The following is a 15,228-nucleotide window of genomic DNA, read 5'->3' as shown; positions in this document are numbered from 1 at the left end:
GTGGCGGCTTTAATTCGGCGTGCAAAATATTCCTTTTTGCGGGCTCTCATTAACGACACTGATTTATTACGTTCGCATTTGAACTGGTACAAGTAATACTGGTTAGTTCTATGATGTAGCCATTTGTGATACCAATAGTCCTTCTTCTTTAACACGTTCAAAATTTCTTCTGTCATCCACGGACAAATTGGCTTGTAACGCCTCGTGGCTGTTGTACTTCGGCTACTGTTTTTTATTAGATCCACAAGGGTGGTAATCAGGTTAGAGAACTCTATATTAACATCTTCATGATAGATTAGGTCAGTATTGAGGAATAACAACTTTTTGCGGAATGATTCATAATCTAGCTTTGCGTCAGTTCGCGATTTATTCTCTTTTATTGCAGGAGGTGTGTCTACGTTAACGAAAATCGGCAAGTGATCCGAAATTGGGGTTTGATATACGCCTGCTTGTGCGCCTGTGTCAATATTTGTCAGTGCATGATCGATAGATGTTGCCGAAAAAGTGGTTATGCGCGTCGGAGAATTAATCAAATTGCGAAAGTTGTATGACTGAAGTAGATATGTATAATCCATGGTGTTCGTAGAAAGTGTGTCAATATTAACATCTCCAACGATTATAACTTCATTTTTGTAGTTCTTGGCTAAAGATGACAAGATAATTTCGAATTTGTCAAAAAACATGGAAAGACTTGAGCTCGGGGGTCGGTAAACTACGCCCACTACTAGTCCCCATTCAAGTTTCAGAAATAGTGCTTCAAGTTCAGGCGAACAAGATGAAAGTGATGATAAGATAGTGTAATGCAGGCTATCAGCAACAAACATCGCCACACCGCCACCACGAAACTGCGAGTTCCGTGGCTGTGATAATGTCGTGTAACCAGGAATTGTTATGTTTTCGTTCTTTTTCAGCCACGTTTCCGTGGTCGCTATGATTTCAAAAGACTCCCCCTGTTCAACGATAAACGAAAGTAGGGGGCTCAGGTTTTTGTTGAGACTGCGAACATTACTATGAAGTATAGATATGTTTGTTCTGGAAGCCATTATGAGCTCAAGTCAGGGTGATTATCACTTTGTGCTTGTGTCCCATGGGCCCGAGTTATTCTTTCTAGATCTGCTTCGCAGGTCACATGAACCACCTTCGATTTTTCTGCTTTCCTCATCAATATTTTCCCATCAGACACCCAAGCAAACTTCCAGCCGACATCGCGTTTGGTTTGGATTGCTTTCCCCAGCAGTATCTTATTTTCTGGACACAAGTGTTCATTGACGAATATAGGATCAGTTCCTTCAAACCCAAGCATTGATGCGTTTAGTCGTCTTTTTTGCAGCAGCAAGGAATTTGTCTCGGTTGGTCCTTGCGGCAAACCGTACAATCACATTTGGTGGTCCTTTAGCCTTAGTAGCTACACGATGTGCAACCTCTATGGCATGGCTGGGTAGTTCTGTAGACAAGCATGAAGCGACTGTTTCAACAACCTTGTTGAGGTCCTCACTTTCAGCAACAGGTATGCCCTTCAGTTCGAGGTTGTTTTTCCTACTGTACTGCTTTAGTTCAATTAGTTGCTTCTTGGTTTCAGCAAGTTCCTTACTTAGAATCCGGTTCTCTTTCTGACACTCAAGGCCCAGTTTTTTCGCATCGTCAAGTTCTTTACGGAGAGTCTGAACTTCAGTTTTGAATTCTTCGAAGTTTTCATTCATGAAGTCCATCCCTGTTCTGACCGAGGTAAGTTCCGCTTGAAGGGCAGTATTTGATGACTGCAACTGTTTTACTTCATCCTTTAGTTCAGTCATGACTTCCACGAACCTAGAAGTCATATCTGTTAGAACTCTGACTATTTCTTTTATACTGTTCGGTGTTTTTTCAGCGAAAGTGTTTGCAAATTCAGCTAAAGGATCACTTTTGCCTTCCATTATAACAGGGTGTATCTCTCACGGCCAATTCAAACAATGACGATAACACTTGGAATTTCAGAGCAGCCCGGCAGCCACAGAAACATAACAGATAATAGATTTGTGAGCCCACCTGCAACAAGTGAAGACAGCGATTTAGCAGAAGTGGTAGCCACAGCTGCCGGAACCGCTCTGAATGTCCCTTGACTGGCGCTCAGTCCCTTTATATTGGCGAAGATGACGCCCCCAGTCGCTGAACTGCCGCAGCACAATGACACCTTCCGTTGCGATGGTGTCCGATGCGCATGCGCATAGCTCCTGATGATCGGGCTGCTGCAGACGACCGCTTTTTATCACATGCCTGCAACAAGTGAAGACAGCGATTTAGCAGAAGTGGTAGCCACAGCTGCCGGAACCGCTCTGAATGTCCCTTGACTGGCGCTCAGTCCCTTTATATTGGCGAAGATGACGCCCCCAGTCGCTGAACTGCCGCAGCACAATGACACCTTCCGTTGCGATGGTGTCCGATGCGCATGCGCATAGCTCCTGATGATCGGGCTGCTGCAGACGACCGCTTTTTATCACATGCCTGCAACAAGTGAAGACAGCGATTTAGCAGAAGTGGTAGCCACAGCTGCCGGAACCGCTCTGAATGTCCCTTGACTGGCGCTCAGTCCCTTTATATTGGCGAAGATGACGCCCCCAGTCGCTGAACTGCCGCAGCACAATGACACCTTCTGTTGCGATGGTGTCCGATGCGCATGCGCATAGCTCCTGATGATCGGGCTGCTGCAGACGACCGCTTTTTATCACATGCCTGCAACAAGTGAAGACAGCGATTTAGCAGAAGTGGTAGCCACAGCTGCCGGAACCGCTCTGAATGTCCCTTGACTGGCGCTCAGTCCCTTTATATTGGCGAAGATGACGCCCCCAGTCGCTGAACTGCCGCAGCACAATGACACCTTCCGTTGCGATGGTGTCCGATGCGCATGCGCATAGCTCCTGATGATCGGGCTGCTGCAGACGACCGCTTTTTATCACATGCCTGCAACAAGTGAAGACAGCGATTTAGCAGAAATGGTAGCCACAGCTGCCGGAACCGCTCTGAATCTCTGGCAAGCATGGTGGTGAGTGTTCTGTTTATGCGTTCCATGAAACCGTTTGTCTGCGGATGATATGGCATTAAGGGCCGCTAGGTAAGCGTGCACAAAGGTACCAGCTCTTCAACGATATCGGCCCTGAATTGGCGGCCTCGGTCACCGGTTGCCACTCGTGGTGGTAAATGCCGTAACAGGACAGAACCCAGAAAAAATAGCGACGATTGATGCGCGCTGGACGATGGTAGAGTAGCCGTTTCACATTAACGTATCAGGTACTCTGCACAGACCACGATCCAGCGATTGCCATTTGGAGATCTGGGAAAAGGTCCAAGCAGATCAATTCCAACCTGCTCGAACGGACAGCTGAGAGGCGTCACAGGGTGAAGTAGGCCAGGTGGAGCGGAAGTAGGGCGAGCTTCCTCCCAATCGGACGATCTACCCGACCGAGTCAGCCCTACGTACTCAGACATTCTCAACTACTATAAGAGGGTACGGATCCGCTATCCGCCGCCTCATCCTGATCTAAATCAACTAGAGGCAGTTTATTGGCGAAGATTGCAGACAGGAACATTCCCAAACCTGCATATCCTTAGCAAGATTTACCCGACGCAATATCGGGACACTTGCCCGTGGTGTGGTAGCAAACCATCGTTGTACCACATCACGTGGGAATGCAGTAAAAACGACAACTTTCGCAAAGACCCGAGTGCAGAACAGTGGGAGAGCCGGCTCTCCAGCGGCGATCTGGGTTTCCAACAAGGTCTGATCCAGCACGCCCAGCGTGCAGCGAAGCTCAGCGGAGCCCTGGAATAGGGGCACCGACCCTGTGAGAAGAAGGAAGATGGACCTCTTCTTTCTCGTCTGCTACTAGCACCTTTCTAGAGCAATAAGTCTTTCCTACCTACCTACCTAGGGCGTTTGTGGCGCTGACAATGCGTGCAACTAGCCGCATATATTTCTGTCGTGCAACACATTTTCGGCCAGTAAAACCGCTCTTGAGCTCGGTGGAGTGTACGACCCAATGCCAGATGTCCGGAGGCAGGGTCGTCGTGCATGACACGCAAAATGGAGGAACTCAGAGATGTTGGAACAACGAGCAGGTATCGGGGGCCCACAAGGAAGCAGTTCTTTTTTCATAAGTGACCGTCGCAGATACAAAGGTGGCCTTTATCTCCCTGGCTGCGCGCGAAGGCAGAGAGGGGTTGTAGAGCCGGATCTTTACGCTGCTCAGTTTTAAGCACCTGAACATCAGGAAACTCGGGAACGATATCCGAGTTGTAATAGTCGAAACTGTCACTGTCACAATCGGTTGAGGGAAGCGGCATTCGCGAAAGACAGTCTGGATCGGCCTTTCGCCGCCCGATCTTGTATACAACATTAGACACTTTTAGTTGGCCGTACGTAACGGGCTTACGTACGCAACGCACACTACGTTGCGTACGGTATGAATGGCGCGTCCATCACACTTTTAGTTAGCCGTACGTTAGCGTCCTTCCGAGTGGACGTACCAAGCACATCCTAAAATTCTCCGCTGTGCTTCTCCGCGCCATCTGGCGCAAGAAATAAGAACTGATGCTTGAAAAGTTCTTGACATCAGCCAAGCCAAGCCTCTCGCCAATCCTCCTCCAGCCGTTCTCGCTGTTTTGTTTGCTTCAGGAATCTTCTAGCCTCTGTACTTCAGGTTGTGATTCTCGTGTTCTCATGTGCTCCACGACTACCACAGCAGCAATCGAAATGCCGAGAAGCATTTAATTACTGGTAACGAAGCTGGCTGCATCGCGAGTCTTTTTTTTTTTGCAGAAGAAAATGAAATAATTGACTAAAAGCCAGAGAAGTGCTCCGCCAGGTGTCGTTGCTACGAGGTAAACACAGTTAGGCCTACAGCTTGAAAATCGCCAAATTATTTGAAAAACAGAGACTAGTTATCGCTTATACTTCTGCGTGTGGGCGAGAGTGTGCAAAATAAAAGCGAACTGCTACCATTTGAGCGAGCTATCCCGCCGGAGAATGCAGCGGCGACATGTTTTTATTTCGAAGCGGGCGAGCTGGGCGCCGCCATCTTGTCAACGCAACCCGTAACGGGCCCGTAGTGCACGCACGCAACGACACGATGCGTGCGTACGTACGCAAGCGGCCCAGCGGTACGGAACGTTCTGCGCATGCGCACTCGCGACCCGCAACGTTCCTGCGTACGTAACGCCGTTCCGTACGGCCAACTAAAAGTGTCTATTGAAGTTATACTCCTGTAGACGTGAGGCCCAGCGTGCGAGGAGACCGCTTGGATCTCGGAGATTGACGAGCCAGCAGAGGGAGTGATGATAAGTCACAATGGTGAATGGGTGGCCATACAGGTATGATCGGAACCTCTGCACGGCGAAGATGGCAGCGAGGCATTCTTTCTCCGTAACAGTGTGGTTGCGCTCTGGCTTGCTGAGGGAGCGGCTCCTGTATGCAATAACGTGCTCCCGATCATCGTGGCGTTGAACCAGAACAGCGGCGATGCCAACACCACCAGCATGAGTATTAACTTTGGTTTGTGCGGAGGGCTCGAAATGCCGGAGGACGGGATGTCAGGACAAAAGAAACATCATCTGGCGGAAGAAGGCATCGCAGTCGGGAGTCTATTCAAATAAATCTTTTATGTTGAGAAGGCACGTCAGCGGATAGGCAATGTCGGCTATGCGGTGAATGAAACGCGGGAAATAGGACCATAGCCCCAAGAAACTGCGAACCCCTTTACTGTCCGTGGTGCTTGAAAAGACTCCACAGCTGCAGTTTTCTGGTGATCTGGCCTCAAGTTCTGCTCATCGACGAGATGGCCGAGTACCAACGCTTGACGCCTCTCAAGCACCACTTCTTCGAATCAAGGATCAGGCCCCCGTCATGCAAGCAGTATAACACAATAGCTAAGCTGTCGTTATGTCCGTCGAACGTTTTAGCAAAAATAACGATGTCATCAAACAGTATAAATGTCCCACTTTATGCCGCGCAATAAAGTGCCCATAAATCTCTCAAAAGTGGCAGGCGTATTGCAAAGTCCAAATGGCATCACATTAAATTCAAAGAGTCCATCCGGCGTTTACAAAAACCGTTTTTTTTTCGCGTGTGTTTGCCAGATTCCCCAGAATCTGCCAGTACCCTGATCGCCGATCTACACAGGAAAAGTAAGAAGCGCTAGAGAGGCAGCCAATGGTGTCATCAATGCCACGCCAATCGTGTACTTCCTTTTTGGTGATGGCATTTAAACGGCGGTAGTCCACACAAAATTGGCACGCACAGTCTTTCTTGCGGACAAGAATTACGGGAGCAGTCCAAGGACTCGACGATTCTTTAAAGGTCTCCTCCTTAGGCATCTCTTGGACTTGCTCGTGAATTACTTAGCGCTCCGATGGCGACACACGATAAGGTTTTTGACGGATTGGGAGAGCTAAACCGGTGTCAATAGTGTGACGGGTGCGAGACGTGGGCATAGAGAGTGGTCCACCGGGCTGAGAGAAGTCGAAGACAGCCGTGTACTGCAGCAGAATGTCTTAATAGCAAGCAGCGTTGAGTAGCGCTGAGCGTTTCGTTGATCATACCAAGGATTTTCCGTTCAGCGCTGGATTCTTGGCTAGGATCAGCCGGGACAGCTCCGACCGACGCCACAGCTGGAGGCGCATCGGGTTCGCACACAGCGAGTTTTAAGCCGCTCGGTAAGACGGCGGGCTGTGAAGAAGAATTAGTGGTCCAGAACCAGGCGTTCCCGTTGGCAATGGTTATCAAACAATGCGGCACTAATAACACCGCGCTTTAAACAGGTAGAATGTACGGGTTCCAATAGCGTTTGGAATAATTCAGGGTCGGCAGGTGCAGCGAAAACCGGGACGCACATTGCAGTCCACGATGGCACGACAGTGTTTTCGGATACACAAAACACTGCTGCTGCATCACATGATCTTTCCATGAGGCTGGGCACAATCATGCACTCAAAATAAACCTCGCCACTTCCACAGTCGACTGTTGCTCCCCATAGGTTCAGAAAGTGCATTCCTAAGATGAAATCATGGGTAGAGCTAGGGATAACAAGAGCTAGGGATAACAAGAGATTCTGCTTGAAAAACGGCTCCACCCAGTTCAACTTCCAGAGTACACACTCCTAGAGGACGCACGGCTCGCCACTCACGCCACAAAACGTTGTTTTCATCGCGTTTATGCACAACTTCGCGTCCCAGCAGGCATTTAAATCTCTTACTAATCACAGAAACAATTGCACCTGTATCAACGAGAGCTAACGACACACCATTAACGGCCTCACAAACTTTGTTTTTAAGCAACGACACAGGAGGAGGGATACCGGCACAGAGCGGACGTCCAGGGTCTCACGTCCATCGGTCGCGCTGATTAGTTTCCACGACGAGGGGACGGAGACCGCCGCGTGCGAAGCGCGGGCACAGGAGTCGCACTCCGATCCGACGCCGGGGAAGAATTCCGAAGGGGGGTGTGCCCAAGTTCTGTTGAAGGGGCTGCGTAGTCAATCGTGGTAGAGGCATTCTGGTAGGCTGGTCGGTCTGTGTAGGTTGTTGGCCCGTACCGAGAAGGTCGATGGCGGTGGCAAAATCTTGAAATGTGTCCGGGATCCCCGCAGCGAACACAAACCAGAGGCGGGCGTTCAAAGGTTTGCGCCAGATAGCATTCATCGGTGCCGGAACCTAGTGAGAAGGCATTACACCGTGCGTCCATGTCGCGGATGAGTGGCGGGCACTCGTAGTAGCGTTGGCCCTGCTGCGACCTCTGAACGTTGCGCGGTTGAGTATACTGAGGCGCTCGGTGTGCAGCAGCGCCCGTTGCGCTGATTGAAAACGGCTCTGCCGGCCGCTGCAGAGTAGCGTAAGTGTGGTCACAAGGCGGTGTCTGGCAGCGGGACAATTCATCTCGGATTATCTGGCGGATAGTGGAGACAAGATCACTCGCGGTAGCTGTACGAATTGCAGCGACTGTTGTGACACTGTCCAAGCGCCCAAACTTCGGTGTTATTCACCGAGTCCTCCAGTTCTCAACCGTTCGGCAGTGCTGTTCAACATCGGCGATGGAGTTCAGGCTGTCCTTGCTTATAAGTGTATCGATTTCATCAGCGAAGTCATTAAGCAAATGCTCCACTTTGTCCTCGTCAGACATACGAGGCGACGCTGCTTTACAGAGTTTGAAAATTGCCTCAATATGCTGCGTGAAAATCTCATCGGGAAGCTGAGCCCGATGAGCCAGTGCCTGCTCGGCCCTCTTCTTCGCGGAAAAGTCACCGAAGCACTGAGTGAGCGCTTCCACAAAGCATGGCCAGGAGGTGGAGTCTTCACGATTCTCGTGCCATGTAAGTGAGTAAACGACGTTCGTTAGCTGGCCGTTTCTATTGCACTTGTTATAGCTACTCATTCGTTGGTAATGCGTGAGCCACTCGTCCACGCCATCAGCGGCTGAACCCGCGAAGGTGCAAGGTTCACGTTAATGCGGCCAGAAGCTGCTAACCCAATAGGCACTGGAACTCCCATGGACGTCCTGTGGACGTTCAGAACGTCCACAGGACGTCCATAAGAGCTTTGTCCATTGGGAAGTGCAGGCCTGGGGGTGGCTTCTCTATCTAGGGACATCTCGGACACGGCAGGTGGTAGGCCGGCAAGACGTCGACTCCGGCGAGGCTCAGGCTGATATTCCGTTGTTGGTTAGGGCGTACCCAGCAAGCCTCCACCAAGTTGTTACAGGCGTAAAAGCTTTGCTCAAGGTTGGTTCAAGCCAGGCGTAGCAGGCGTAGCAAGTCAGTTCCCGCTGCCGTCCAACCGACCCCACATCCACCACGTTCGCACTTCTACTCCTTCGTCTTCGCTCGTCCGTATTTTTAACTATCATCAGAAAAAAAGTTTATGAGGCGATGCAATTTATCAAAATGTGCGAATAAAGTAGGCATTTTTTAGAGAACAGAGAACGCACTTTTGGGGAGAATGCAATTTTTCTAAAGGAACGTTTGGCATATGAATTTTTCAGAAAAGGGCCTTTTGAGGATGAGTGCTACTTTACAAAGGTACTAACTGCCTAGTGTACTAGATTTTCTGAGAAAAGGACAATGCATGGAGAGTGCACCTTATAGAACAGACCGAGTTGTGAACAAAATATTCTTAGAGAAGGCCGGTTTCGGAAGGCCTGCAGTTTGTGGAAAATTTCGCTATAGTGCGGAGGGCGTGTACAGTTAACCGAAAAGAGAGAAATTTCTTCAATATTGCCCGAGAAAGCGATCGGCGAGCGTGACACATAATAAAATATTTCCAAAATTGTCAAATACCGTGTCAAATGCCTTGTCAAATGCCTTGTCAAATGCCTTGTCAAATACCTTGTCAAATGCCTTAGCGAAGTCGAGAAAAATTGCGTCAGTTCGGAGGTTAGCATCATGCAAGTCATGAACGAAAAGTGCTAGCTGACTTTCACAAGAGTATCCTTTGCGAAATCCGTGCTGCGATGAGTGAAAGAAATTATTTGAATCCAGAAAATGCATCGTTAAAGAGTAAATGACGTGTTCCATGAGTTTACATGCTATGCTGGTGAGTGATATGGATCGGTAATTAAGTGGTGAATCTTTGTTACCCGACTTATTCACTGGAACGATCTTCCCCACTTTAAAGTCATTGGGTATGACATCTGTAGAAAGAGACTGTGAGAACAGCAGGCATAAAAATTTGGCAGAAGTATGGTTAACGTTTTTTAGTACCTTGGTGTTGATTTCGTCAAAGCCGGCAGATAATGACAGTTTTAGTTTATCTGTAAGACATGATATGCCGGCTTCAGAGAAAGTAACGGCTGGCATTAAACTTCTTTGGTCATTTGCTGTCATGAGGGGGGGGGGGGGGGGGTGTTCCTGTTCATTAGTGAATACAGATGCGAAAGCAGAATTAAATATGTTAGCACACTCGACATTATGGGGGTTATTCTTGTAGTAACGCTCAAAGGGCTAGAAGCAGTTGTCGCTCTCTAGCACCAGCGTGCCAGCCCTAGCAGTCAGAGCTGTGACCCCCAACCCGCGGTGCGGTAAGTCGCAACCACGGCGGGTTCGGGCCAGAGGGGACAAACACGAGTATGCTACTCGGAGGAGCGTTTATTGCTCCCGAGCAATACAATGCAGCAGCAACAATACAACCGCCGTAACGAGGGCGAGTGTTCCGCTCGCGTACGGGGGTGGAAAACACAAAGGGCAGAACGCACGCAAAAATGTGGGGGAAGAAGGTTCCGCTCACCTCGCGTGGTTCCTCGCTCACGGCCCGCGGCGGTCAAGTCACACACGGTGGCCGGGCGATAAGGGCAGCGGTCTCCGTGGCAGATCTCTGATCCGTGCGTGTGCACGGCTCCTGCCAGAAGACAAGCGAGCCTCGGGAGAAACGCGTCTCCTTCCCGGGCTGTGGAGAGGAGGTCTCTCCGTTGTGAAAGGGGAAAGAGGGAAAGTCCCCGCAGCGGCGTCGCGGCGGGGCGAGAAAGGAAGCGGGGGCGGCGTGAGTGCCCTCCCTCGCAAACCTTCCGAACGGCGCGCGCATAGCATCGCGTGATAATTACGCGCGGCCGTTACAATGGGGCAGGGGATTCATGTGTATCCCCACAACATCGGAAACAGCACGCTCGGAATCATCAGTGAGGGTAATAGTGCGTGTAGATTGCGGGTTCAAAAGCTGCCAGAATTTATTCGGGCTATCTTTAAGTATGTTGGGTAGGCCGGTATGATAAAATGAGCGTTTAGCTTTTTTTTACTGCGACCAGGTATGTCTTTTCGGCAGTGTAAATTTTTCCCATGCGCAGTCATTTCCAGTCTGTTTGGCACTGCGGAACAAGCATTTTCGTTTTGTTTCCCAATCTTCCTAGAGCCTTGGTAAGCCATGGTTTGTTTGGTTACGCGGAAGCGGCATTTGGGAACATATTTGTTCGTAAGTTCGTTCATTTTGTGAATAAACATCGACCAATTTTCGTGGATGGTTTGTTCCTGGAAAGAGCGCTGAAAAGATGGGAAGTAAGCTTCCAACGCCCGGTTTATAGCCTCATAGTTACCTTTGTTATAAAGGGTGATTGTTTTTCTGTAAGTTTCTTTTATTGTTGGAGTGAAGGTAAAAGACGCATGGATGACTTTGTGATCACTAATTTCCCGGATATAAGTAAGGGAGTTCAGGCATTCGGAGTGCCTAGATAGTATAAGGTCAAGAATGTTAGCGGTATCTCCGGAGATGCGTGTAGGCTGGGTTGCTAACTGAGTAAGATTAAAATTTAAGCACACATCCACAAACTCCTGTGATTCATGCTGTCTAAAAATAGGCTGATAAGGGTTATTCCAATCTATGTCAGGATAGTTAAGATCTCCAAAAAGGAGCACGTGTGCATTAGGGTGTTTTGTTGTAAGTTCGTTCAGAATGTTGTGCAGCTTTCGAGGGAATGCGGTGTTATTGTGGGGAGGTCTATAGCAAACACCAATGAGTATAGGTACTGGCGTGGCGCGACAATGCAGCCGTAATATTTAGAGGTCAGATTGGATGTTAATGTGGGAACACTGTAGTTGATTGCTGGTAGCGATATGGACGCCTCCTCCTCGGGGGGCCGTGGCGATCGGCACGGAAAAGGTTAAAATTAGGTAAGTTGCACAGAACTTCAGTGTCGCCCACATTATCGGTCAGGAAAGTCTCTGTCAGCACAAGCAGGTTGGAGCCTGTTGAAGATACAAAGCTGGATAGAATATCGAACTTTGAAAGCAGATTGCGTATATTAGTATCGATAACTGAAAAAGAAATATTCTGTCGAGGGGAGGTATGGCGAAGATTAGATAAGTGACGACGGTGTGGTAAGCGCTATGCTATTTCTTTCACCGTTGCGGTGGCAGCATCAAAAGTGTAGCGTTTTTTGCCGAGAAATAGGGTCTTGTACCGCGAAGAAAACGGGCCGGTTTCTGCTCTTGCAAATGCGACAAGATGTTTGCGGGGGGCTTTTTGAATAGAGCGGGTAAAATCTTCTCCAATGCTATAGTCCGTGTCCTTCAGCATATGACCTTTGGAAAGAATAGTTTCTTTGGTTTTGAAGGAGCTCGTTGTGGCGTTCCAAACGATGAGCACGCTCTGACTGGGCTCTAAGGTTAACTTTAACTTATCCTGACAATGCTTAATTATTTCTTCAGATTCGATGAATGATTCGCGGGGATTGGAGTCTAGAAGGCCATAAAATATCAAGTTGTTGCGGCGTGATGTGTTTAGTGCGTCGTCTATTCGGGCCTCAAGGTTAGTAACAAGAGCAGCCGTCTCGGTGTCAACAGAATTGACGGATTCTAGATCAGAGTTTAGGGTAGCAATGACCTGAAAGAGGCTTTCCAGGTCTGCTAGGCGTTTGTTCAGATCAGAAATGGTTTGATCGACAGAACGCATCTGACCTTTAATATCATGTAGATTCGCGATTATTTGGCCTTGACCGGCTGACAACTTCTTGAGTTCAGCAAGAACACTATCAAGTTCGTCCGGACCAGGGTTCATTTCAATATCTCCGGACAAAAAATGGCTGAGGCTTAGCTAAGGTTAAGCCTAGTCAGATGCGAAGCATATTGTTACGAAGGGAGCAGAGGGAGTGGTTCGTGACTCGCCGGGTGGAGCCATGATGGTAGTAGCCCCGGTCTGACGACCGCTTCGGAGCTGCGTGGCGTGGAGATCGTTTACCCGGCACGTCCACCAAAGATGTTACGTGGCCCGAAGTCTATGTCGGCACAGGGTCCAGATCACAGCTAGCCCCGAGCGGCAAGCGCGCACACACCGGGCACTTCCTCTGCGTCGCCTTCACGGAGATTATCCGTTGCAATATTTATGGCTAGGCTTGGTAATACATGGCTTTCCTTGGTTGAATACTTGGTCATTTTGATACAACCACTAGAAGTGTAGCAAGGATTGCCGGGGCAGCTATATACGGGGTCATCGGTGAATTCAATGCAGAGTGTACAACCGCTGCCCCAGCACCGGCTACAACAGCATTCTTGGCACCCATGGAAAGTACATTGGAAACACCCTTAGTTATTCTACCACCGCCACCATTCCCTATAGACTGTATTGATGTACCCCCAGCAGCAGCAGGCAGCGCCTCTGAAGTGGAGCCTCCACCGCCGCGGCCGACCGCGCGAGTCGGCAGCCCATCTCTCCTCTGCTGTGACGTCATGTTGTCACGTGGTGTCACGTGGTCACGGTTGTAGCTCCACCGCCGCGCTCGACGGGCTGTAGTGTAGCTCTAGTAATATGCTTCGCATAAAAGAGATTTTGCAACAGAAAAGCATTCACCAGCAATAGAAATGCAACACTGCGGGCTCGGAAGCTGTACCAGGCAACGGCCACTACATTTTTCAGAAAAAAGGCAGTAAGATGAACTAACCTGCGCAGCGAAAATCAGGGGATGAGCAGGCTGCGACATGGCACAGCTACCGAGCCCACCAAATCAGTGGGTGTTTTGCAGCGCATCCCGCACGCACTAAGTTTCGAATAGGCGGAACTCGACTCAACAGTGCCAACTTTTGCAGGTGGTAGAAGAAGTATTGAGAGCGAAGACCTCACCGCCGGACTACCACTGCGCCGTAGGACTGGCAGTGATGACGTACATGAACGCAGAGAAGATGGCGGATGGGGCATTGGAGATCGTCAGGTGAGCACTCTCTTCCTGAAGTGGTGTCCTGTTGGGGTCGCCGCGTTCAGCCACATTATAAGATGCGGACTTTGTGGGGACCTTGCCCAGCTCGTCCTGTATGGTTAGCTTCCCCGCGATGCACCCTCCCTAGCCTAGATAGTTACCTTAACTAACAATGGAGGGCGCCAGCGTCGCAACGACACGAACGCCACTGATGGCATGACTGCCGCACTCGCGCGTGGGGGCGGCTGCTCCCTTCTGCTCGGCAACTTGGACGCGTGCTGACGTTCAGCCGCGACGCATCGCTCTCCGCCAGCGGGGCGAGGCCTCGTGGTGAGGAATGTTCTCCCGTATCTCGTCTCGACCGGCCGTGGAGTATCTCCAGCCCTAGCGTGGGTGTACATTCGCTCGTAACCTTGCTCGTGAGTCGGACGACCGCGATTGCTTGGCGTATTTGGATGCTAGCTGGCGTTATTGTTGTTCTAGCAAAATATGCCTTGTTCGTGTCAGCCAGAATGTCGGGTCGTTCCTTTGTTCCCTCAGAGCAAGGTCCACCGTCAAAAATTTCTTAGCATACCATCTGGCCTATATACGCATACAAGAGACGAGTATGGCCCGTTTGAGATGGTAAAGCAGGGCACACCACAAGGCGCTGTGTTGTCCCCGCTTCTTTTTAACGTTGCTATGGTGCATCTCCCGGCACAGCTGGCGGGTGTCGGCGGTGTTCAGCATGCGCTGTGCGCCGATGACATCCCCATCTGGGCCTCTACAGGAAACACAGGAGAGATGGAGGAATGCCTGCGAGCAACGGCAAGCATAGTTGACCAATGCGCCACGTACGGCGGCCGCCAGTGCTCCCTGTTCAAATCTGAACTTGTGCATATTCGATCTTGTCCGAAATGCAAAATCTGCATTCACCTTTCTCTCCAAAGCAGCCCCATCCGTGAAGCGAAGGAGCTTCGAATACACGGTCTCTTTATTAATCAACATCGTAAGGCAGACACAACTTCTGCCAAATCCGCAAAGTCGGCGACCAGGTGGGCCGAATGGTTTGCCGCGTTTACAACAAGCGAGGAGTTTCGCGAAGTAAGGATGCGATGCGGCTCGCGCATGCCTTCGTAACTAGTCGAGTACTCTACTCGACTCCCTACCTCCGCTTACGGAAGCATGACGAAGATTGCTTGAAGGTTGTAGTCCGCAAAATTTTCAAGACAGCCCTCGACCTCCTGATCTCCACTTCCAACGCGCGACTCCTCGCGTTGGGTTGGTGAATACCTATCGGGAACTTAGCGAGGCGCACCTCGTTAACCAATACACGTGTCTCGCCCAGACCGTGTCCGGTCGCTGCCTACACGGTCATCATACCATGGAACGTGTTCGAGTGCCCGAACTGTAGAGACGCGCCCTCTACGTTCGACCCCTTCCGACTAAGATGAACAAGAAGGACCGTAATGGCCGGCGCCAGGCGCGGGCGGATGCCCTGCACCGCCACTATGGCTCAAAGAAACGCGTCTTCTACGTAGAATTTGCAGACCCCTACCGCGCCAGAGGGGAATGGTACACGGCTGCAGTCATACGCGAGGGAAAACAGGTGG

The 15,228-nt window shown here is 50.1% G+C and overlaps 1 protein-coding gene across 3 annotated transcripts in view; it reads left to right on the top strand.

Moving 5' to 3' along the window:
* Positions 1 to 15,228, top strand: part of LOC149366546 (uncharacterized) — an 85,997-nt gene that overhangs the window by 20,420 nt on the left and 50,349 nt on the right. For all 3 annotated transcript variants that reach the window (XM_089551379.1, XM_089551380.1, XM_089551378.1), the window contains exon 4: positions 13,530 to 13,651. In XM_089551379.1, the coding sequence (XP_089407505.1) occupies positions 13,530 to 13,651 (122 nt within the window). The remainder of the gene's footprint in view (positions 1 to 13,529; positions 13,652 to 15,228) is intronic.

Source organism: Amblyomma mixtum, chromosome 1, assembly GCF_055824585.1.
Source record: "Amblyomma mixtum isolate Tamu chromosome 1, ASM5582458v1, whole genome shotgun sequence".
Lineage (NCBI taxonomy): Eukaryota > Metazoa > Arthropoda > Arachnida > Ixodida > Ixodidae > Amblyomma > Amblyomma mixtum.
This window is presented reverse-complemented; position numbering and strand designations above follow the sequence as displayed.